Source organism: Trichoderma asperellum, chromosome 2 (genome assembly GCF_020647865.1).
Source record: "Trichoderma asperellum chromosome 2, complete sequence".
Taxonomy (NCBI): domain Eukaryota; kingdom Fungi; phylum Ascomycota; class Sordariomycetes; order Hypocreales; family Hypocreaceae; genus Trichoderma; species Trichoderma asperellum.
The window spans coordinates 6,266,015-6,288,058 of NC_089416.1; the positions used below are offsets into that span (position 1 = coordinate 6,266,015).

The 22,044-nt window shown below is 50.7% G+C and overlaps 9 protein-coding genes across 10 annotated transcripts; 5 read left to right on the plus strand and 4 right to left on the minus strand.

The window, feature by feature from the left end:
- Window positions 1-118: 118 nt before the first annotated feature.
- Window positions 119-1,706, plus strand: TrAFT101_004369 (uncharacterized protein). The gene is made up of 3 exons (XM_024907215.2): window positions 119-1,058; window positions 1,164-1,245; window positions 1,340-1,706. The coding sequence occupies exons 1-3, from the start codon at window positions 530-532 to the stop codon at window positions 1,434-1,436; spliced, it is 708 nt and encodes a 235-aa protein (XP_024765831.2). The 5' UTR covers window positions 119-529; the 3' UTR covers window positions 1,437-1,706.
- On the minus strand, window positions 1,649-5,770 carry TrAFT101_004370 (uncharacterized protein). Its single transcript, XM_024898990.2, has 3 exons — window positions 4,690-5,770; window positions 4,007-4,582; window positions 1,649-3,887 (listed from the first exon to the last, which is right to left on the minus strand). Exons 1-3 carry the CDS (start codon window positions 4,825-4,827, stop codon window positions 2,046-2,048), a joined length of 2,556 nt encoding a protein of 851 aa, XP_024765830.2. The 5' UTR covers window positions 4,828-5,770; the 3' UTR covers window positions 1,649-2,045.
- Window positions 5,771-5,978: 208 nt separating this feature from the next.
- Window positions 5,979-7,646, plus strand: TrAFT101_004371 (uncharacterized protein; the record flags this gene model as incomplete). Its single annotated transcript, XM_066127142.1, has 2 exons — window positions 5,979-6,135; window positions 7,630-7,646. 2 exons carry the CDS (start codon window positions 5,979-5,981, stop codon window positions 7,644-7,646), a joined length of 174 nt encoding a protein of 57 aa, XP_065983251.1.
- On the plus strand, window positions 7,645-10,750 carry TrAFT101_004372 (uncharacterized protein). Its single transcript, XM_024907214.2, has 3 exons — window positions 7,645-8,575; window positions 8,639-9,170; window positions 9,235-10,750. The coding sequence occupies exons 2-3, from the start codon at window positions 8,887-8,889 to the stop codon at window positions 10,625-10,627; spliced, it is 1,677 nt and encodes a 558-aa protein (XP_024765828.1). The 5' UTR covers window positions 7,645-8,575; window positions 8,639-8,886; the 3' UTR covers window positions 10,628-10,750.
- On the minus strand, window positions 10,699-12,021 carry CRP15 (40S ribosomal protein eS7). The gene is made up of 3 exons (XM_024899022.2): window positions 11,794-12,021; window positions 11,383-11,465; window positions 10,699-11,314 (listed from the first exon to the last, which is right to left on the minus strand). Exons 1-3 carry the CDS (start codon window positions 11,947-11,949, stop codon window positions 10,948-10,950), a joined length of 606 nt encoding a protein of 201 aa, XP_024765827.1. The 5' UTR covers window positions 11,950-12,021; the 3' UTR covers window positions 10,699-10,947.
- Window positions 12,022-12,606: 585 nt separating this feature from the next.
- Window positions 12,607-14,101, plus strand: TrAFT101_004374 (uncharacterized protein; the record flags this gene model as incomplete). Its single annotated transcript, XM_024899011.2, has 3 exons — window positions 12,607-12,649; window positions 12,971-13,220; window positions 13,276-14,101. The coding sequence occupies 3 exons, from the start codon at window positions 12,607-12,609 to the stop codon at window positions 14,099-14,101; spliced, it is 1,119 nt and encodes a 372-aa protein (XP_024765826.2).
- Window positions 14,102-14,719: 618 nt separating this feature from the next.
- On the plus strand, window positions 14,720-17,414 carry TrAFT101_004375 (uncharacterized protein). The gene is made up of 4 exons (XM_024907213.2): window positions 14,720-14,815; window positions 14,891-15,471; window positions 15,533-16,748; window positions 16,818-17,414. The coding sequence occupies exons 1-3, from the start codon at window positions 14,797-14,799 to the stop codon at window positions 15,926-15,928; spliced, it is 996 nt and encodes a 331-aa protein (XP_024765825.1). The 5' UTR covers window positions 14,720-14,796; the 3' UTR covers window positions 15,929-16,748; window positions 16,818-17,414.
- SFC1 (Mitochondrial succinate-fumarate transporter) lies at window positions 15,931-17,852 on the minus strand. 2 transcript variants are annotated; one of them, XM_066127143.1, is made up of 5 exons: window positions 17,434-17,852; window positions 17,304-17,351; window positions 16,531-17,239; window positions 16,318-16,467; window positions 15,931-16,206 (listed from the first exon to the last, which is right to left on the minus strand). In XM_066127143.1, the coding sequence occupies exons 1-5, from the start codon at window positions 17,483-17,485 to the stop codon at window positions 16,164-16,166; spliced, it is 1,002 nt and encodes a 333-aa protein (XP_065983252.1). In that variant the 5' UTR covers window positions 17,486-17,852; the 3' UTR covers window positions 15,931-16,163. The 2 variants fall into 2 exon arrangements, with proteins under 2 accessions (XP_065983252.1, XP_065983253.1); XM_066127144.1 differs by having other exon boundaries at window positions 15,931-16,467.
- A 2,498-nt stretch (window positions 17,853-20,350) lies between these two features.
- On the minus strand, window positions 20,351-20,835 carry TrAFT101_004377 (uncharacterized protein; the record flags this gene model as incomplete). Its single annotated transcript, XM_066127145.1, has 2 exons — window positions 20,351-20,695; window positions 20,761-20,835. 2 exons carry the CDS (start codon window positions 20,833-20,835, stop codon window positions 20,351-20,353), a joined length of 420 nt encoding a protein of 139 aa, XP_065983254.1.
- Between the last annotated feature and the right edge of the window lie 1,209 nt (window positions 20,836-22,044).

Consider the following 22,044-nt stretch of genomic DNA (forward strand, 5'->3'; position numbering starts at 1 on the left):
ATGCAATGCTGTCCTCTTTTTTGCACACACGCACACCACACACACGTAATACGCCAACACGCATAGCAATTGTAGTATTAATATATTTTTTTTTCTCTCTAGTTCTCCTTACAAGCTTCTTCTTCTTCTCCCTTCAATTCTTTCAATCAATGGTCTTGTAAATCTCCGATATAATCAAAGACAAAGACAAAGACCGCCGTTTCTTCAAAAGAGTGCTGCTCCATCCATTCTGTTTAATTCGGGGAACAACACACAACCAACGCGCTATTTTGCCCCTCCCCCTCATTTCATTTCCGTTGTTTATTCCTCCGTCCATCCATCCATTGGGGTCTATTTTCTTTTTTCCGTAGCCCGATTCTCGTCTCATCCGTCGTTTCACTTCATTTAATATCGAGACCAACAACAATAACAACAACATACAACAAACAAACTCACGATATAGTCTCGCCACCACCACCCAACCCCAACACGACTCCGCCATACAAACCTCCAGTCCATAAACACCAAAGCCAAACAAAACACAGCCAAAATGGTCACCACCCGCGCCTCCTCCTCCCGCGCCGCCAGCGTCGAGCCCTCCTTCGCTTCCTCCCTCCCCCCCGCAACCCCCTCCGCCAAACGCATCGCCAGATCCAAATCCAACAAATCCTCATCTTCCTCCGCCTCAGCATTCAGCCATGCCCCCACCACCGCAACCCTCGTCTGGCTCGCCGTCTCCCTGCCCCTCGTCATCTGGGACACCGGCTACGTCCTCCTGCGGCCGCTCTCCATGCCCGGCGGCTCCCTCCACTGGCCCGTCTGGGCGCCCTACAGGCTCTACGGCGAGGTCGACCACATCTACGGCTGGAAGGCCTTCCACGCCGGCAACGGCTTCACCAGCGCCCAGGGCCTGCTCAACGCCATCGAGACGCTCATGTATCTGTGGTATCTTGCCGCCTGGCTCTTTAGCAGCAAGACCGAGGGGGGTGCTAGAGTCCTGTCTGGCAGAGGCGGCGCCAGGGCTACGCTGTTTGGCTACGCCGCTGCTGTCATGACGCTTAGCAAGACGGTTCTGTACTGTAAGGAAGCGATGAAATAACCATTTTATTTTATTTCACTTTATTTTGTGCTACTCAGCGGCGTGTGAAACCATACTGACAAGGGCCAATTGAACAATTGTATAGGGGCAAACGAGTACTACAGCGGCTTTGACAACATTGGCCACAACCCCCTCAATGATCTCATCCTCCTCTGGATCATCCCCAAGTACGTCTGTTTTTCTTTCTTCTATTTGTCTCAAATTTTTGAGCAATTGTTTTCTAGGACCAAGAAAAACAACAAAATGCTAATCTGAAAACAGCGGTGCTTGGCTCGTTGGCCCGACTTACATGATCTGGTCTATTGGCGGTGACCTCATCAACAGCCTCAATTCCACCTCACGCTCAAAGAGAGACTAAACGGACTCATTAAACGCGATTGGGTGAGATTTTTTTATTTACTGCGTTTAGGACACGAGCAGTCTAAAAATAGTTGCTCATTTCACTAGCAGTGTTATTAAGCCAGTCAAAGAAGAGTTGATAGGAAAACACGTGTATGTATTTGTATAAATATACATACAAATGTGTGTATATAGATATGCATTTATGAATTCTGTCTGTAGGCGCTATACCCGCAAAGCAATTCGCACGAAGGAATGAGATTAAAACAATGCTCAATTTGCAGATTCAATTAACTCTTGCAAGTAAATGTTCAAGTGTCCAGTCTAAGAGGGCAACTCCTCTCGTATATGTATCCCGATTTATACCATATCCCACGACTTTGTAAACAGAAAGAATGTCCAATACACCAGTAATGAATGACAGCCGGAGAAAATGGTATCGTAAACGTGCCAGCCGACACAGGGTATCAACCAAGCCATAAAAACAAAACATAAAAAACAATACAATGCCAAAAATTGCTTTTCCTCCTTTGAAAAAATGTCATTTCCGTGTCTCCCTTTTTTTGGTATGTGTCCTCCTCCGAGTCGTATTTCTCATTACGCCCAAACCAATAGGTATGTCTATATACTAACTCATATCTGTAAGTCCTCCAAGGTCCGAATATTGTGCCCAGGCGTCGTTCTGATTAGTTGTAGCGTCTTTATTATCAGTCCCGTCCATGAACGCCAGCATCATGGACCAATCGTCGGAATCTCTCCGGCTGGGAGTCCATGTTTCCTCGGTAATACGGTTTTCGCGAATGCGGACAGAAATGGGTCTGGCCTCAAACCCAAAATTTTTCCGTCGAAGGTCTCCAAGCATTGTGTAGCGTCGCTGCAGGGCGGCAGGCGCCGGCGCCGACCGCGCGGGCTCTAAACTTCTTCTTTTTCTCTTGACATCCTCTTTCCTGTCCAAGGCTTCGGGCAAGGCTTCTGGGTAGTAGTGGAGCCCCGCCGCCAAGTTTTCCAGGTCGCCGGAAATGGCGCTGGCTGAGACCGAACGCGGCAGACCCATTCTTACCGGCGCCTTGTCTTGTGGGCCCCAGCGGGCGAGCATAAGCTCAAGCTCCAAAACCGCATCTGTAGTAGGCGTTGCTGGGCTGGAAAGTGCACTCGAGGAGAGCGTGTCGATCGTGCTGCTCATGCTCTCGGGGATTGACGAGGCCGTGGTGCCGGAGCTAGAATTCGACTGCGAGGATGCCGTCGAGTCGCTGCGACCCGCCAGATTGCCCTTCATCGTCAGCCCCTCCTCGTCCGGCTCTACGGTAACTGTTTGTGTTCCATTTCCATAGCCCTGTACCACAATCTCGTGGTACAATGGTTTCCCAGCCGGCGTCATTGATGATTGTGATCCCGACATGGAGCTCCTCCGCAATATCCTTAGTGACCTGCGGATAGTCGAGTTGCGCCGCAGGCTCATTGAAAATGAGCTTGAGCGGGACAAGGTGGTGGGCGATGGACCATCAGACATGGTAGACAAGGATGGATTGCGACTCTTGTGCGTCAGGGCAAAATAATCAATGTCGGGCTTGATCTCTATCTTGCCAACCGCCGCCTCCTGAATTTTGATGGTTCGCTTGGGCGCGGGTTCGTCGACAGCCACAATGTCGGTTTGAATCCGCAAGGACTTCTTTGATTCACGAGGTGCCGATGACCAGGGAGGGATGCAGTTCATCGAGGCTGTGAGATGGTACGGCGCGTTCTCACCATCCACCTCTATTGGTTTTCGTGTTGCACGGCGGAGGACTTGGTGGACCGCATAGACCAGAACCCATCGTACCTTGCGCGCCTCCAATAGGGAGATCTTTTCGCTTTTATCGGCCTTGCTAGGGGAAAGGATCATGCCCTCTTCAAACCGGCGGTACGCCTGTACGAGGTCATTCTTGAAGCATTTTTCCGTCCAGTTAGATGCCGTAATCAGAGCTGCAATTGTAATTTGCTGTTGTTCCGGTGCCACCTTGTCTAGGAAAGGAATCTTGCATAGGAGACGGAGTCCATCAGTAGAAGTCTCCACTTGGGGCAGCTGAGGCAGAGGATGCGGTAGAGGCTCAAAGTGGTTGTTCTCGTCAAAGGTTTGGACAAGCTGCTCGGTGCAGATGCCACCGACTGCTGTTGATGGAATGCTATCCGACGCAGTGTAGTTGCTGTCTACCAATAGCTCGTACAAGGCATCAAAATCATCCGCCATGGTATTAAGCAGGCCAGCGTCAAAAACCCTAGGAGGATAATAGCCGAACTTGGCTGAATAAAAGGACAGTAGGAAGCTTCGAAACCGCTCCAGGTGGGCGCGAGTCACAGCGGGAATTCCCAGGTTCGTTTCGGATAGTTCCTCGTCCAGAAAGCTCCGGAGTCTGGTAGTTGTCTGCTGGAGCATTGCGTTCATTTCCAGGCGTGCTCTGCGGACGAGCGATCGCGATATCGCACTGATGAGCTGTTCCATGAGATAAAATTAGCATTGGCTGTAGCTTCGTTCAATCACTAGCGAAACAAGCAGAAAGAGAGAAGGAGGCACGGGCTATTGCCCAATCTGTTGGGTGAGTCGTTTCTTACCTGGTACTCCGAGTTGGAGAAGAGGCGATCATGCATACCAACGCAGTGAGCAAAAGCCCGTTTATACAAGTTGCCGAGCTGAAATGTCTCCGCTACGTACAGGGCCGCCGTCGCATGAGTAGGCGCTCCGACCATGTCGAGGTACTGCGCCTGGCGCATATACTTCAGCAAGTCATCGACGTTACTTCCCGGCGTGGACCTATACTCGCGCATAGAGTGAAGGAGCGCAACGAGGGTGCTACCCAAGTGTCTACCCACCATTGGCCTCCCCAGAATCCATGCGCAGAGATTTCTGATTGCTAGGTGATACTGCTGTGCCTGCTTATCAGTGGCATTAGGCGGAGCTGGTATATACAGCTCAGCCGTCGACCTAGGGTGCAGATGATCCCACCGTTCGATCTCCTGCGCCGTATTAGATGCCAAGCCCTCAAGGACTAGAAATTTTTCGACGAGGGGGAGGCAGCCAGCCGAGAGCAGAGCGGCAAATGGCAGCTTGAAAGACGGCCCGCGCTTTGAATCGCCCTTGGCGTATAAGTGGATGAGGCAGTTGCCGTTTCTCTCCCATATATCAGGGTCCTATAAGCAATAGCACAGACAGTCAGATGAATGCTACTAAGACGCAACTAGGCGTGGTATCATGTTCAAAATTAGGCCTCACTGGCGGCAATGCAGACTCAACTCACCCTTCGTAGCCCATCCCAGTCCCTGCACGTCCTGCTGGCGCCGTCCCATCGCTTAAGCGGCACGACCTTGCCATCCTCTCCAATGGAAAGTCCGCGAGCCCTGCGGACGCTGTTTGATCTCGCCCTCGGGCCGGCCATCAGAGGCGGCAGAAAAGCTATTCACGCAGGAGTGGAGTGCAACGAAGCCCGCAAAGGACTGACGTTTGGTGAGGCAGACCGCTGGGCAAGGGGGGGGGAATAGCTTCCAATAATATGAGACAGACCACCCGGCGTCAAGTTAATATATATACCCTGTGTATATGTGATATATGCAGGCTGCAGCATCCACCGCAAAAAAGTCTAAAGTGTCCCCTCGTCTTGCGTCCTTCACTCCACGCCAGCCCTCCCAAGCAGGATCAAAGGTAAAACAGAAACAGGCCGGCAGCCAGTCGGTGTCAAGCAACGAATCACGGGCAAGGCAGGTCGAGAGCTCAAAGGCCAACGCCGAGACGTCACAGGCTAATGATGGCGAGCCCGCTCTCGTGTTCCACGGCCGGCGTGTGGTTCCTGCAAGGCTTGAAGCTTGCTGGACGCCCGTCGACTCGATGGCGGTATCACGGCAGTACGTATTCGCAGTCGAAAGCAGCCATAGGAATCAGTCTCTGGCCAGTGCCATCGCCGCCTTGTCTGTGGTAGGAGGGCTCACACGAGCCGGGAGGGGCGTTTGGCTGGCGACGGTCAGAAAAGTATAAAGTGAAAAGGAGGAAAAGATCCCAGTGCCAGAGGTCTGGACGACGTTTTCGTAGCTGTTCTGGCTCCCGCTGCGTCGGGAGCTGAAAGGCAATTGCTCTTAGCGGTGCCTAGCCCAGCCTTAGTGCATTGCAATTTTTCCTTTTCCCCTAGCAGCAAAAGCTCAGGCCCGCAGCCAAAAATCTGCAAGGGTGCGGCCCCTGTATTTTGCATCAGCGCCAGGTGCTGCGCGTGGTAACAATCCCTCGCAGTGCATGTTACAGTAGGTACATGATGTCGGTAGTAGCTGTAACAGAGCGCGGGGCGCAAGAATCGATGGGCTGCGGGCATTGCCATCGCCATAGCATCACGTATCAGACGTCAGCTTGACGGACTGCTCCAGAACTAGGCAGATTAGACGTAGATCTACACAGCAGAGTCTACCTATTCTACAAGCAGCATGGAGGCCTGTAAGTAAAACAGTGCTGGTGCGCCTTGGCGCCATTACACTAGTCCAATTGCTAAGATTAGCATGTACCTCGAGCCGTTACTGTTAGCAGCGCAGCCATACAAGTACAGCGATGGAGCACATGCAGAAGGGCAGGGATGGCATCGCCGTCTTTCTTCAGTCTTTTGGCAGCCTCTGGAAGGGGAGGGGGCGCTGTCGGATTCTAAGCGTTCGTCGCTTGCAGGGGTCAGCCAGCCGCTCAGTGGCTCTGCAGCGCCCACGAGGCGGTGGTGAGCTGGCACCGAGTCTTACAGTGCATGTATATGGTCGAAATGCATGACTTCACTCCACCCACTTCGGCTAGGCCACGATGGAAGAAAAAAAAATCGAGAGAAGCAAGAAGAGCGAATCTGGGCACAGCACCACCCCATATGAGTAATTGATTCAAAAGACAGCAGCATCGAATGCTACCATATGATCCCTGCACTCAACAGCGGAATTGATTAATCTCTTCCCCTCTCCAGGCGGAGAAAGGAACCTGCTCAACGGCCATGGCCCAACATCCGGATGCATAATATCGACAAGGCCGCGACCGGCCAGGCCACGAGGGAAGAGAGAAAAAAAAACCAGATTTTGCATGGTCTGGGTCCCGCCACCACGCAGTGCTCACTCCCATTATGTACCATTATGCACATGCCGTGGCATATCTGTGCTGCAGTGACGCCAGGCATCCTTCGCTGGCCTCACCTCTCTCCTGCAAGCCCGCTTCCACAAGGGACAAGACGAGATGCATCCACGTCACTCACGCTATTGACGAGCTGAGCTTCCTCTCAACAAGCAGCCCCAATGACAATTACACAGTCGCAAGCCCGCGGGCTGGCCGCGACGATGCTGGTGGAGCTGGACCTGTTACATGTCTCGTCCCCCCATTAGCTCCCAAGACGATGATGCGGTGTGTGTTCCTGACTATCAATTCTGGGAGCGTCAGGTTTCCTTCGGCTATTTCCCACAACCCTCTGTTCTTCGGAATGGCTGGAATACTATCCTGGTGGACTTCCTTGTCGTCTCCTGGCCTATCCTTGAAAGCGCCCGGATGTGGACCGAAGAAGAAAAGTGATGAGTATCATCATGCCATGCCATCCAGTCTCTCCGGGCCTCCATCTCCATCGGACAGGGGTCCTCGATGTTCACCACCCCAGCTCATCTCCACTTGGGCGGCTCTGGCGGACTACGGGCTGCGGCCATCTCAGATCCGATGCGCCAAAACACGCCCGACGTCGTGCGGGCAGCATCATTGACTGCCAGTATTGCGTTACCTGCATCGCCCCCAATAAAAAACAGCTGAGAACTAGGCTGGGTGGTGGCCGAAACCAGCAGAATATGGCGATTTCGACAACTGCCAGTCGAGAATTGCTTTGTTTCTCTTTCTCTCTTCTCCTCTTTCCCCTCACCTTTCTCTCCCTTCTCTCCAGACAGGTGGTTTTCACAGCATGTGAGACTCTGCTGGGTCCTGGTGTTTGCCCTCTTCCCCTCCTGGTTAGTCTGTCTTGCTTTTTTGCAACTTGGTTGGATTTTCTTTTCTTTTTTCTTCTTTTTCTTGGGTAAGACAGGTCTCCACACTCTGGATTGCACCCGATCAACGGTTCAACAAGAGACAGTTCCATGCAAGCCACCCTCGGCAAGGTGATTCCTAGTGCACAAGCCCGTTGCTTTCTTCTGCCCATCTATTTTGTCAGCCTTACGTACGCTCGTAAATAATGATTTTATGTGCTCACTAAGCCCAGCTGAAGCCAAAGGTTAAATACGAGCCACGAGCCGCTGTTCCTGATTACTTGTGCTCTTCCCGTGCCTCTCCTTATCTTTTTGTTCCTGGCCTGATTTGACCAAGAAGCGTGGTGGCACAACGATCTGGGCGAGTAACTAACCCGCCTCCATTGAGACAAATCTCTCATCCCCCGCTTACATCTCCTAAATAAGAAGGATTGTAGAATATTTTCAAAGTCAAACAACGTGCAGGTTCAGCATCTCCGTTTGAACAATGAGACAGATGAGAGCACATTAACCTTCACCGACAAAACCCGGCGCGAGAATACTCGTATACATTTGTTGGCAGCATTTGCGTTTTAAGACACAGCCTAGTAGAACCACCAACCATGGCAAGCGAAAGGCAGCAAATACAACTGACATCACAACACTAGTGGCAGTTCACCTTATAGTCTAGAACCATAATGCTTCATACGAAGTGTTATTACACTTAGTTGCCTTCATTAGCCGCATAACAAGCTTGCAGAAAAGGCATCAACATTAGTGTTGCTACAAGTGGCACATGACGGAGCATTTGCGTCTAGACAACAAATTGCACTGTGTCTTCGTATTGCTTGCAAAGCATATGAAAAAGGGGTTCCAAGTCTATCAAGGGCCGGCAAGAGACGTCGATTGGCTTACACGAGAGCGAGTACGGAGAGTCGATCTTTACCAAACCCCTTCACAGATGTGAAATTCATTAGCATAGTGAAAGATTAAGAAAAGCTTGATGGAAAAGTCGCCACGAGAAGTGATCCAGCGATGAAGTAAAAAGGTTTGATCTGCTCTGAAAGCGCTGAAAGCATTCAACGAAAGCGGCCGGCTCCGTCTCGTCCTCGTATGGTAGCGCCATGGGCAAAGACCTGCAGATCCGCCACTGCCGAAAGTCCAGCGTACGTATGTCAATTGAGAGCCTTTGCGTATCATGTAAGCGTCATTGCAATATATCGATCGCCCGTTGTGAGAGCTTTGGCCAAGATGATCATCCAGAATCCGGGGCGCATCTGCAACAGAGAAAGCGGGGAACAAATACGAACGTATGTACCTTGACTTACATAAGCGGTCGGACAGATAAGGTCGGGCGATCTAATAACAAAGGTGGATCACGTGGAAATGGGCCTTACCGAGCTCACCTTGCTCAAGTGGGAGCTCTTCACCGAGGCTTTGCTGTGGCTAGAGCACGGCTAGCGACGCCCGCCTGCACTCGTGAACCAACAGAGATGTAGCGAAAAAGAAAGATGTCGCTTTCGACCCCATACACATACATCCAGTGTCCATGCTCGGATCAGACCGTACTCAGTTCCGGCAATGCGCTGTCCGACCCAGAAGAAGACGAGCGAACCTTTGATCCCAAAGCCCCGCGATCAAACTACAGCCTATACCCTCTCGAATACCTCCTCTACTGCGAAGACTGTCAGCAGATACGATGTCCAAGATGCGTAACGGAAGAATCCGTCACTTATTACTGTCCCAATTGCCTCTTCGAGGTGCCTAGCAGCAACCTGCGCAGCGAGGGTAACAGGTAAACTGCCCCTTTCGCCTCGAACAAGCTTTGTCATGACCAAAACTCATCGCCATTGAACCAGATGTACGCGAAGTTGCTACCAGTGCCCAGTATGCATCGGCCCGCTCCAAGTTGGAGCCATTCAGCCTACCACGGATGCGAACCTCCTGCCCACTCAGTATCAAACCAATCCCACCGGGGGCCCGTACGCGCTCTTCTGCCAGTACTGCAACTGGACCTCGACCGAGATTGGTATCGAGTTCGATCGTCCCAGCGGCATATACAACCAGCTCTCAAAGATAAACAACGGAGGCAAGCCAAAGCTTACGCTGCGAGACGTCAAGGATCGCCGGAAAGATAACCCAGACGAGCCCCCCGTGCCCGACGACCAGGTCGATGCGGATTTGCAGTTTGCCCACCTAAAGGCGTTTTACCAGAGCCGACTCTCGGAAACCAACACCTCAATACGTGGGCTTCCGTTACATGATGGACTTGGATTTTCATCGCCCGCTGCTCTGACCCGCATCATGTCTCTGTACACCGGCCGGGGTCACCAGGGGCGCTTGCAGCAGGGACCTGCGGATATCATGCGCGAAGCTCTTGGCACCAACGACGGCTTGAAGATTGCCAATCTAGATGAGTCAAAGGAGATCAAGAAGCTCATCAACGGAGGATGGGACGCCACAGCTTCTCTGGAACAACGAAAAGAGCAAACAGAGCCCATACGATTCGAGGACCAACTCCGACCGATTGCATATCTGCTTCGCAGTAAGCGATCGAAACGTTGCCCTGCATGCCGCCACATTATATCAAAGCCAGAGGCAAAAGTCACGTCTACGAGATTCAAGATTCGCCTGTTTGCCAAATCCTATATACCCACAATCACGATTCGGCCACTCAATCCAACCGCTACGCCGGCGCCTGTAACATATAGGCCCATGGTCCAGGAGGAGGCACCACTGAAGCCTCACCAACCGTATCATTTTGTTGTTACATTCAAGAATCCCCTCTTTGACAATATAAAAGTCACACTGGCCTCGCCAAATGCAACCCCGGGTCGTTTCTCCAGCAGAGTCACGGTGCTCTGTCCACAGTTCGAAGTGGACGCCAACACCGACATGTGGGATGACGCGCTAAAGGATGATGAGAAAGACAGGAGCCGCAAGGCAGACGAAGGACCTGAAGTGGGTAAGATTTGGGAAAAGGGACGGAATTGGGTGAGCATCGTGCTGGAGGTCATCCCGGCATCTCTACGAATCGACCAGCAACCCAAAAAGGGTAACGAGAAGATCGACACCAGCCCGCTCAAGAGCGGCGAAGATATCCTGGAGATCCCCATGTTTGTTCGCATGGAATGGGAGGCTGATACACAGGCGGACATGGACGGCCCGGCTAGCAAGGACAAGGAGGCGAGAGAGAAGCGAGAGCTGGCATACTGGTGCGTGCTTGGGGTTGGGCGCATCAGTCAAGAATAAAGGGTAGACGACTTTTTTTTTCTTTTACAGCGATAGACATGCAGAAGATAGACAAAGAGCAAAATAGGAGCACCAATATTTAGGGAAGAGGAAGCGATAAGTGAATTGATCAAATCATGCCAGCAGCTTTTATATCATTTGAAAAAAAAAACAAAAGCTACCTTGATATCAGACGCCAAGCCCAAATGTTGACCAACCCACCGATGCTGTTTAAATAGAGCAACGCATTTTTAATTGCCTTGTGTTCCTCAGGACTCCCAATTTAAGAGAAATAAAATTTTGGAAATGCCGATTAAATTTTCTTTTCTCCTCTAACTAATTTAGAACTCAGAGCTGCTAGTCTGGGGGAACTCGAAGTTGACGTTGCGGCCAGTGAGTCTTCGGTAAACCTCAGAGTAGGTGTCGAGTCTGTAGTCCACGCCACCACGCTCCTTCTCGTCAAGGATGACCTTGAGGAGCTTGCTGCCGTCCTCCTTGGTGCGGATGCGCTTGCCGACGATCTCAACGGGGTAGGTGAGATCAGCCAGGATGGCGTCGTGGACGGCGGTCAGAGTGCGGGAACGGGGACGCTTCTGCTTCTGGGTGTTGCGGGAGCGGGCAGAGCGCTTGGGGCGGGGGAGGATACGGCGAGAAGCCAGGATGAGGACGTGGCGGTCGGAGAACTTCTTCTCCAGCTCACGGGTCAGGCTGCAGATTATGAAATTAGTCTCAAGTTTGGCTTCCTTTTTTGGGGGAAAGAATCTTTTTTTGCTTACCGCTGCTGAACACGGTGGAAGCCCTGCAGGGAAGGGACGGGGACAAAGATGACAATAGCCTTCTTGCCGTGGCCAACTTCGATCTAATCAAGATCCCAAAGTCAGCATGCGAGCTCCAGGACAGTTTATGCCTTGGACCGCTTCCCGTCCTGCTCCACAGAAGTCAATAGTACTCAGGCTAGACGGCGCGTCCCTCCAGAAAATATGGTATATATTCTTCCGTTTTTTTCTCAGAGAGAGGGTTGTCAAACGACTCAATTCTGTCGAATCGGCATTTCATACAACATATTCCTTCTCTGCGAGGAGGGAACGCCAATCGTACGTCGAAGCCATCGTAGAGAGCTTTGGGAACAGGATGTCGAAGAATGTTCGGTCTAGCTTTTTTCTGTTGGTAATTCAAGTCATTCTCACCTCACGGGCAGAGACGATCTGCAGAGGTCGCAGGGCAACCTTGAGGTCGGCAGTGTTGCTCTCGAGATCGAACAGAGCCTGAGCAATGTTCTGCTCAAGCTCGGAGGGGTTCTGCCTCGAGGGGCTGTTGGCGGCGATCTTGTTGATGGCGCTCATCTTGGCTGTGGTTGCTCAACGGTGGGTTGGATGAGTTGATCGTGATGGCAGAAAAATCGAGTCCCTGGTATGATTGACTTTGGCGCACTTGGAAAATGGATTCGCTAAATTGGGGTTTTCGTGCCCTCTCCTCACGTTGTGCGCTTGCAAGGGTTTAGCGGGTTTCTTTGGCCTGAGGCGACAAGTATAAGTGGGCCGAGTCCACCGGATAAGGTATTGTGGGTCTGTCAATCTGGGAGACAGATTCTTGACCAATCTCGTAAAGACTGGCTGAGATTCAGATCTTGAGACGTCTCGAATTGGAAATCGAAGCATTGCTGTAGACTGTAATTGCTCGATAAATTGAGCCTTTGCCGCCAGTCTTTTTGGTTGCACCCACTTATGAGGAACAGTGTCTTATGCTCATGCACTGCTGAAAATGCAATACAGGGAGGGAGAGTCAACACTCCAAATATGAAAATATTCTTGCGTCCAGTAAGTAGGTAGAGCATCAACTCCGGCAACTTATTACAGGGGATTGTTCGGTGCCTACTTTTCCTGAGAATAGTATATATATTGCATGCATATCAGTGCATCTTTCTGTCTTGAAACATGCACCGAACATGATGTCATCCTGTCATTTCTACTTCCACATACAAGATGCCACGCGCAGCCAGGATGAAGACCTCGCGACCACAAAGAAACCAGGAGTTTCTGCCTGGTATATTTGTTCATTTATCTTGTATTTATTTATCTACAAATTTGCCCAAATCAGTCCACTAAATCGTGGTCTCCTCGCTAAACTTTGCTCTTCGAAATGATCATTCGGTGTTACAGGAAGGAGAAACACGCACCTGCCTCCCAGTGCCTGCCTGCTCTTTCCCTCTGGACTTCTGCTTCCACCTTTATGCCCAATTTTTTCCCAGGCTCATGGAAGAAGCCTTTTTCTTTCTTTTCCACTCTTTTCTTTCTGTCTCAATTTGCGTCCATCCTTCATTAACGCAACCTTGTCTCTCGTTGTTCTCGTGTTTGTCAATATCAGAGCCTAAAACTCACACTCAGCCGCTCCCTCCTATCAACACGATGCTAGGCATCCTTCTATTCGCCATTATTGGCGTGATTGGTGGCTTTTGCCAAACGACGCACAGCACTAGCCCTTTCGCTTACCAGGGCTGCGCTTCTATCGACCCATCTTGCTTCGGCAACGCCTTGGTGTTTTCTGACGGCCGCCTGACTCCTGAGTCGTGTCAACATGCCTGCCAAGGTCACCAATTCGCTGCTCTTCTTCCTGAGTGAGTTTCAAGTGCATTCTACCTCAATATTCCACCCCCTAACGGGATCTTGCAGTTCTTGCCGATGTGGAGATGACGCGAATGGTGTTCAACCAACCGACGAGACCAAGTGTGACTATCCATGCATGGGAGACAGCATTCTCGGCATGTGTGGGAGCATCTGCCCAGAAAGTTCACCCGTCATTGCCAACATTTACACGCGAGTCACACCTAGCCAGGCACCAGCATATGGAGACCCAACGAGCGCTCAGTCCTCTGTCGCTGCGGCTGAGACTTCTTGTACATCCACCGATGTCTCGTCAGTTGGAGAACCGTCGCAGCCTCAGCGAATTACGCCAGAAGGACCAGCACCAGGAATTCCAACAGTTGATCCTGCATCTGGAGACCCAGCAGCAACAGTGAATCCAACCCTTGGCACTCCCGCGTCTCAGAGTCCTCAAGAATCTCCATGCGCTACTGAGAGCAATACTGGCTTAATCACGCCTTCTCAAGCCCCCCAGAGACCTCTGACACCAACGGGTAATGCACCGGAGCCCAAGACATTCTCCAACCCGAACCAACAACCAAATGCGACACCTTCTGCCACTACACCAAACTGCCAGTCGCCTCAGCCAGATTCCTATTCTGGAGAGAGCATTCCGGGGTCTCCAGGTGGAAACCCTGGTGGAGTGAGCTCAGAGAATAACTGTGATCCTGCTGGGGGGCCAAATCTATCTCCCGTCGCTTCCCCTGAGAGCACTCTCTGGCCGTGGCCAAGCAAGAAACCGGAGGGTGACCCTCCAGTTCCATCCCACGTCCCGGCTTCAGATTCCCCTTCTGGGTTCATTCCTCCTCTTTCTGGTGGAGGATTTATCTTGCTGGCAGCAGTAATTATCTGGTAAAATCTTACGAATTTTTTTTTTTTTTTTCGAGTTGATGAGCTGGAGGAGCTCAATGATGAGCAATATCTCAGTGGATTGTTTTTGAGGAATTTTTGGAAGCTGATTGACGGCTGGCACAGTGGTTGATAGCTATGTGCAGGAAAGGGTTACGCACGTATTCAATATTGTACAAGAAAGACGGCAAATTAATTGATTCAATTTCACTACTCGTTTTGACCCTGTATCCTCTGAGTAATTCAGACATGTTTATTGCCAGAGCTCAACTGGACTCTAGTCTATCATAATAGAGTCAAGACAGGCATTTGTCGTTAGGCTGGCATATTACCTACTAAAATATCTAAGCACGTTTAGAAAACAGAGTCGATATTAAATGGTCTTGTATCTCAAATGGCATTACAATCAATTTATTTTGTTACATAATTGCTCTGGCTGGCTATTGTGTAAATTTTACGGTCCCCTTTATAGGGTAGCTGTAAATATGGAGTCTCGACCTCTCACCATCTGGTGGGGCACTGTGTGGAGGGGCTCTTGCGGTTGTGCAACCGTGGCGGGGCACCAGCTTGGACTTACATGCGTCGTCGGGCTGTGGCCAGAGCCCCGAAACTTGCAGCCTTCATCAGCGGATCGAGGCAACTGACCGGCCTGGACCGAAAACCACCAGCAGACTGCCATAAGTGAGAAAATAAATTGCCACAATGCAGTCTGGAATCTCAGGTACGGATGCCGTGACAATGCAATGGCCGATCAATTGCCCCCTTGCGGTGTGCTGACCGCAGAATCTCGATGCAGCCTCCGAGGAGCTCCAGAAGGCCTTCAGCTCGCTGCTGACGACGCCATCCGACTTTGCCCTTCTGGTGACCATCGAACGCGAGACTTTGGCGCCCGTCAAGACCATCCCAGGCATATCGTCAGACTTTGGACAGAACCTCTCTGTGCTGGAGCCCTTCATCAAGCCTGATGTTGCCCTCTACGCCATCCTCCGCCGCTACGAAGACTCCCCCAGGTTCGTTGCCGTGACATACGTTCCCGACGCCGCCAATGTCCGCCAGAAGATGCTGTTTGCCTCGACGCGTCTGACGCTGACGCGAGAGCTGGGCACTGAGCATTTCCGCGAGACGCCGTTCATGACCATGGCCCACGAGTTGACAGAAAAGGGGTTCAAGGCCCACGATGCGCACAACGCACTGGAAGCTCCCCTGACGGAGGAAGAGAAGACTCTTGGAGAAGTCAAGAGAGCAGAGCAGGAGGCTGGATCCGGCACTGCTATTCGGGAAATCCATCTCAGCAAGAGCTTGACGATGCCGGTCAACGAGGATGCTATTACGGCAATGAAAGAGGTTGCTGAAGGGCAAAAGGCGGCGGCTACACTGGTAAGTTGCTTTCACGTATGATGAAGCGGTCAAAGCAAAAGACTAATCGTATGTGACGCAGAAAATCAACGCAGCCACCGAGAGAGTCGAGCTGGCGCCTGACTCATTGGATCCTAGCTCCCTCGCCAATCTTATCAAGAGCATCTCGCCAGTCGAGCCACGGTTCACCTTTTATCGGTTTACCCATACCCACGAGGGGACTGAGCAGACCCCAGTGCTCTTCTTTTACACTTGTCCCGCCACGGCTGGAAACAAGGCGATTAAGAACAGGATGCTATATCCTCTGATGAAGCGTGCTGTCCTCACCATTGCCGAGCAAGAGGCCGGCATCACCCTGGAGAAGAAGTTTGAGGTAGAGGATCCCAGCGAGCTTACCGAGGAGGAAGTCTTGAACGATCTCCATCCCAAGAAGGTGGTATCATCGGGCTTTAGCAGACCCAAGCGCCCCGGCAGGTAAACGCCCTCACGAGTTACGACCCATACGAACGGAACGATCTAGCCTGAATAGAACATTGTCCATACTTTTATACAAGATATATATGCAGTTCACTAAAAAACCCCTTGGAAATTTTCCTTTCTCCCTTCCAAACGTACATGATCCAACTCCGCATTCCAGGGATGCAAATGAAATCTCTAAACGAAACATGATTGCCGCCATATAATCACCGTCTTCACGACTATAAACCAGTTTCCTATGCATGCAAGGGCTGACCCTCTTTCATTTCTGTTCTAGTACTAGACTATAGTCAGACCATCTTTGTCCTCTCATCTCGGCCGATTATAAAAAAGAAAAAGGGGGTATATCGCAAAAAAATGCAATCGACTCGCAAAAGGCCATTTTCTTACTCCTCATATTTGCCGCCGACAAAGGCCAAGTTGCTCTGTTCTAGTTTTGACTTGAGGAACTCGTAGACGGTGAAAGTGACGGCTTGGCCGGGCGCGACTCGCATGATACGAGGAGTGATGCCCTTGTAGAAAGCGTGGAAACCTTCTTGTCTGGAGGGAGGAGGGAACTGTTAGCTTTCTGTGCGCATCAACTGTTTTTGAGGGAGAACATACTTGAACATGTCGCTGGCGATGGTCGTTATTCTCGTCCATGCAGTGGTGCCAAACTCGGCGGGTGTCTTCTGCAGGCGAGTCTTGATTGTGTCGATGGGAGCGTTGCTGAGAGGACCCATGGCGCCGCTAACAAGACCAATGATGGTTGTCTGCCAGCTGGGCAGGTTACCGTCTGCATACTCAGGCTGGTAGTCCTTGAGCCACTTCTTGAAGTAAGAGTACGCCGTGAAGTTGACGGCCTGGTTAGATCCTTGTCTCAGAGCTGTTAAGCTAACACCGCGGTACAGAGCTCCAGCACCTTCTTCCTTAACGACAGTGTACAGCGCATGAGCAGCGTTTCTGTATTTCGGAATGTCCAGTGGATCGGCCATTGAGTGATGCTGCGCCTGCAGACGAATCTTGATGACCTCCATGGGCGTCACCACGGCCACAGCCTCGGTAACACCCGCGGCCAGACCCGCCAAGAAGGTACCCTGGCCAGAGACGACGCCGGTAGTTTTATCGGCCAGCAGCTGCTTGTACCACTCGAATGAGGTGAATCGGATGGCCATCTTGGGGACGATACCCGTTAGGACGGCGCCGAGACCCTTGTATAGGGCGAGGGGGGTCTCCTTCTTGACGACCTCGACACCGGTTTTGATGAAGCCGCGGCGAGGGGCGCCGGGCATGCGCGCGCGACGGGAGAGCTGCATGCGCACTTTGATTGTGTCTGCGTGGGGGTGTTATTATAATGCCTTTATTGTGAGTTTGTTCTTATATGAGGTGGGACGTACCTAAGGGATGGCAGGCGAGGGCTTCCATCATGCCGGCACCACCACCAGCTATAGAAATGAGAGATGTTAGTTACATGTCATTGAAAGCCCATTGAATCACATAAAGTAAAGTAAATAAACAAGAACGCACCGATGAGGTTTGTCGCCGCCGTAGGCGGCTGTTTTGAACCATCTTTTGCCATTGTAAAGGATGTGTGTGTATGTGTGTTGAAGGAAGTATGTCTGTCTTCCTCTAGGATCGATTCCGAATCCTCAAGTTTATGCTTCTTGAATTTGCTTATAACTCGAAGCCGTACAGTGAGTCACTACCCTTGCTGCCGAGGATATCGCGTGCCACAAGGGGCGGAAAAAGAGCCGAGCTTATTTTTTGTATATGAAGCTATGGGATAGCTAGCGATTTGGGGCGGCCGGGTATTCAATCAAGCGAATAAGACGGCAGGGGCAAGAGGGCGAGAGAGAGAGAGTTGCACCGGCGGTAGGAATGAGGACGAGGAGGGATTGACAAGAGAGAGAGAGAGAGAGAGAGAGGAGCAAAGAAGAATAAGAACAAAAAAAGAAGAGTCATACTCTGAAAGAGAAAAGAGCCGATATACGCTTCTTAAACAGAAAAGCAGCCACCGTTTTGACATATGATCCCGGCGTCTAGCTCCAGCTTTCCAAAATGGGCGTTTTGTACACACGCCCCCCTTTTGCCCGTTTAGAGCTTAGAGGCGCAAAGGGGGCCAAGAAAGTACTGTACCTACATACATACATTGGGAAGAAAAGAGAAGGGCCCATTTGCCCATTGGACCGCTGAGCCCAATCACAAGACTCAAAACGGGCCCCTCCCCCATGTCCAAGAAAAGCGTGAGCCACAGCTCGGTAGACTTTTGCGTTCTACTAACTATTAGATTTTGCCCCCTTTAGGCCGGGAAGCCGGGGTTTGGTTCTGAGCAAATGATGGGCTGTAAAGGGATTGTTTGTTTGGCTGCTAATAAGCTTAGAAAAGCCAAAGCCGCTGGTTCTCCCCGCGAAAAAAACCGAAAACCAAAAAAAAAAAACACAGCAAAGGAGAATATGGGGGAAATCTCGTTTTGGCCCGCGGCTCTGGAGAGTCAACCCAAAGTTACCCCCACATGCTACGGAAAAGAAAGGAAAGCGGGGGGGTGTGTGAAGAGAGAGTCATTCGTTTTTTTTTTTTTTTTTTTTGGTTCAAGGTTGTAATAATGGACGGGCACTGGGACGCACAGCTGAGTAGGTAGTACCTTGGCCAGCTCGGTCTCAGTTCAAGTATGGGGTAGTAGTAGTACTAGGAAAGATGGCCATAGCCGGACGGGTGGAGGAATTTCGGCTTGGATGGCCGGGGCTGCCATTCCGATCTGTGTGTGGAGGAGCTCCGTGTGGCCGGAGGGAGAGAGCAAATACTACGAGTGGTGCCAGGGGGGGCTTATTGCGGTATGTATATGTATACATGCAGTAGTAATTGCCATGCATGTTCTCGGAGACGCCCATCTCCAAACGAAAATTTAGAGGACGGTAGGAAATAATCTGTACTGCAGCCTTCTTTTCCACATTGTGTGTGCTGCGTATCCCGAGTGATCATCTTCCCATGTGTCAAAACAAAACAAAGTGACGTTATTCTTCCCTCCCTCGTACCGACCACAGGCCGAGCTTGTGATAATGCGGGGTGCCGAGCGACCTTGATGGATGACGGCACCCGGGGGTGGTACGTACCCGTGCAAATCCAATCTTATCTAAGACAAGAACAAAACCAACACAAGAAAAGCATCTGCTAGGCCGGGAGGGATCGGAGGCGCGGCAAAATCGCTGGGGAGCCGCGCGACCTAGGTTGACCCGCTGATTTGCCGTCTTGGGCCGAGGTTCGTTTTCCAAGGCGCAGCAGTTCGGCTCATGGGGGAGTCAGTCAGCCAGGAGAAATAGCCAATAATGTGAGAGAGTCAGAGAGAGAGAGAGAGAGAGAGAGAGAGAGAGAGAGAGAGAGTCAGCAGCAGTGAAGAAGAGGGAGGGGAAGTCATTTGACCGTGTTTGTATACGCTGATCGGAGGCGTGTCGAGATGGCTTGACTCATTACAGTAAGCGTGAAATTGAATATATTACTATATATTACTATGCTTGTTCGCATCTACCATAGCCGGCAACTTGACAACTCTCATAATAGTTACTATGAAAGCTTGTATTTAGTAAGCAGTACTATACATCAATTTTGCCAACCTCATATGGCTCTAATCTCATATGGCTTCAATCTATCATAGGTGGTGTAGCTACGCTGATGCATTTGCCAACAGTATATCGTCAACATTCCTAGCAGTGTCGTTAAGCGGCGTCTATTCTTGTGACCCGGCGCTATGTTCATTCTCAATTGACCAAAATCCAATCTTATCTGAGCCGTGCAGAAAATCCCAATCCCAACATGCAATCGCTAAACCAAGTACCTAATCATCTTCCAAAGCCACTATACTACTGATCCGCTGGTACGTCCCTCATGAGCGAGTTGACACTGCCTCCAAGTCTAAATCGAAATTTATGCGAGGAATCTGCTCATACATATCCGCCGTCAATACCAAGACGACACTGACTTTCGGGCATTGAGCTACGTTTCGGGTGACAACAAATCGGATGGTTGCGTCGCGAGGGACATATTGCTTCGCTGCCAATCTGTCCAGCCTGAGCTGCCCAACAACAGCTCGTGATCCGTCGCCATAGTGTAAAAGTACACCGGTGATAATGCCATTGAAACTACATGCCTCGAAGAAATCTAGATTATCAAGAGATGCAAAAGTATAAAAATAGCTTTCAGCAGAAGTAGCCTTCGGGTACTGAGACACCGGTACTGGCAAGCTCAAGGTACCAAACGGGTCGTCAATTACCGGCGGTGCTGGGTTGAGAGCTAGCTCGCGTATTCCGGCCGAGTCGTCGATGTGAATGTAATCTGGCTCGCTTCGAAATGCCGTAATGCGTTTATGGATATATGTATGGCTTGGTGTCGGATGCTTTCCCAATACATGCACGCGGCCAGTTGTAGTCACCAGTACCAAGTCCATCTCTCTTCAGCAACAATGAGTGTGCTCTCGATGCCAAATCTCTTTGAGGAGCTCGCCGCGGCCAATAGGGATATGCAGCCATGTTGTCATGTCTTGAGGCAATTCAGAGTAGCATGACCAGTCGTCCGTGGCCATGTGCCTAATAATCTTCAGCGCTAGGTGAAAGGGGTTCCACGCTACTGAGTATCCTGTGGTTTCTGGGTCATTGATCTTGAGACGATTAAATCTAGATGGCTTCGATGAATGTGTCACAATGAAACGGATGAGATCTCGTCGATAGAACGGGGCTGACCATAACGACGGCCGTGAATCGCCTTGTTCGGCTTCCCGAATATTGCGCAGTTTGAGTCCCTTAATGGGTTAGCATGTATCAAGTCGATTGCAGCTGATAGATAGAACAGGCGAGGTCTACTTACGTCAAATTCGAAATGGAGTATTGAGTCTTCAATCAGCGGCAGGACTTGCCACCAGTCCAATGGATAATTCTCCATTTCTACACTCTCAGTTGAGCACGCGACTTCACGCCCAAGGGGCCTCGTCTAATGTAAATAACATCTTCTGTTGAATTCGATGCCGGATCGTAAATAACCTCATCTCCATGATTGTTGCTTAGATCTGAGACATACTTCTCATCGTGTAGTGTCACGTATGTCCCAGCGGGTCACTTCCAATGTTTTCAGAGACAGCAGACCGTCTGCTGCACAGGTTGAGTGGCAAGCCAGCGCAAGGCCATCGACATGCTGGCAGTTGGTGATTACGCAGGGATGATATGTACCTTGCTTGAAACAAATCGGCTCTTCCTTCGATACTGCTATAATTTCTTCGTCAGACTTGATCTCTTTGATGCGGAAGAGTATATTTACTGGAAAAAATGAGCTCATCAGCTTTCATCTCTAGGGTGCAAAGTACGCAGTGGGGGGCTATGCAAGTCTGCATTTCTATGTACTTTGCCCAGGCACGAGACAGTTGCGTCGTTACATCCATAGAGTCGGGACGGTTTAATAACATTCCTTAAGAGATACGATTCCTCACCTTAGAATATAACAATCTTGTGTCGCAAAAGGGATCCGCGATGGTAAGAAAGTAGCCGAAAATTATGGTCCAAATAGAGTGCCCAAATTGAACCGCTCTGAACCGCCCAGAATGAATGTAGCTCGTTCTATAAATTGTTGGAAGTAGGAAAGCAAGGCAACGCCTATAGACTACTGATAGTCAGGCAACTACTCTCAGATAAGTTTGATGACTTGAGCCCGCTGAAAAGGGGCTGCGTCTACTATTTAGCCTAGATTTCCCCCAGATTGAGCCTCGAAGCCCGCTTATGCTAATTATGTATACTGTGGTCGCATCTTGTCAGCATTCATGGGTTATACAGCATAGAACCGCCCCCACCTCCATGTTAACGTTGCCCAGCAGTCTTTGTCTGGGAATGTGTAGGCAACAAGTTAGTAGCGTAGTGGGTGGCAGCCATCCCCCTACTAATTGGCTAGAAAACGGCCTTGCTTGACAAGCTCAGCCCGACCGATTTCTGGGGGCCGAGTTTGCGGGCCGAACTTGAGGGGGGCACCCAATCGGTCGGTGCAAACTTGAAAATGGAGGATCCGACTCGTCGAGTGCTTGCAGTTTTCAGCTCATCCTGCACGACTTCCTTGGACGAATTGGGATAGTTCTCTCTGTCTGGCGTCTGTTGATTTAATTTTAGC

Excerpts from the sequence above, each read along its gene's own strand:
- CRP15 (XM_024899022.2), bottom strand. The coding sequence starts at position 11,949 with ATGAGCGCCATCAACAAGATCGCCGCCAACAGCCCCTCGAGGCAGAAC. Across the intron at positions 11,466-11,793 it reads AGATCGTCTCTGCCCGTGAG|ATCGAAGTTGGCCACGGCAA; the intron begins GTGAGAATGACT and ends GATCTTGATTAG. Across the intron at positions 11,315-11,382 it reads TTCCACCGTGTTCAGCAGCG|CCTGACCCGTGAGCTGGAGA; the intron begins GTAAGCAAAAAA and ends CATAATCTGCAG.
- TrAFT101_004370 (XM_024898990.2), bottom strand. The coding sequence starts at position 4,827 with ATGGCCGGCCCGAGGGCGAGATCAAACAGCGTCCGCAGGGCTCGCGGA. Across the intron at positions 4,583-4,689 it reads ACTGGGATGGGCTACGAAGG|GACCCTGATATATGGGAGAG; the intron begins GTGAGTTGAGTC and ends TATTGCTTATAG. Across the intron at positions 3,888-4,006 it reads TCTCCAACTCGGAGTACCAG|CTCATCAGTGCGATATCGCG; the intron begins GTAAGAAACGAC and ends CTCATGGAACAG.
- TrAFT101_004369 (XM_024907215.2), top strand. The coding sequence starts at position 530 with ATGGTCACCACCCGCGCCTCCTCCTCCCGCGCCGCCAGCGTCGAGCCC. Across the intron at positions 1,059-1,163 it reads TAGCAAGACGGTTCTGTACT|GGGCAAACGAGTACTACAGC; the intron begins GTAAGGAAGCGA and ends ACAATTGTATAG. Across the intron at positions 1,246-1,339 it reads CTCCTCTGGATCATCCCCAA|CGGTGCTTGGCTCGTTGGCC; the intron begins GTACGTCTGTTT and ends ATCTGAAAACAG.
- SFC1 (XM_066127143.1), bottom strand. The coding sequence starts at position 17,485 with ATGGCAAAAGATGGTTCAAAACAGCCGCCTACGGCGGCGACAAACCTC. Across the intron at positions 16,468-16,530 it reads ATCGCCAGCGACATGTTCAA|ACAAGAAGGTTTCCACGCTT; the intron begins GTATGTTCTCCC and ends TCCTCCCTCCAG. Across the intron at positions 16,207-16,317 it reads GTCGGCGGCAAATATGAGGA|TACTAGAACAGAAATGAAAG; the intron begins GTAAGAAAATGG and ends ACTATAGTCTAG.
- TrAFT101_004372 (XM_024907214.2), top strand. The coding sequence starts at position 8,887 with ATGTCGCTTTCGACCCCATACACATACATCCAGTGTCCATGCTCGGAT. Across the intron at positions 9,171-9,234 it reads CTGCGCAGCGAGGGTAACAG|ATGTACGCGAAGTTGCTACC; the intron begins GTAAACTGCCCC and ends CCATTGAACCAG.
- TrAFT101_004375 (XM_024907213.2), top strand. Across the intron at positions 15,472-15,532 it reads AAAAGGCGGCGGCTACACTG|AAAATCAACGCAGCCACCGA; the intron begins GTAAGTTGCTTT and ends TATGTGACGCAG.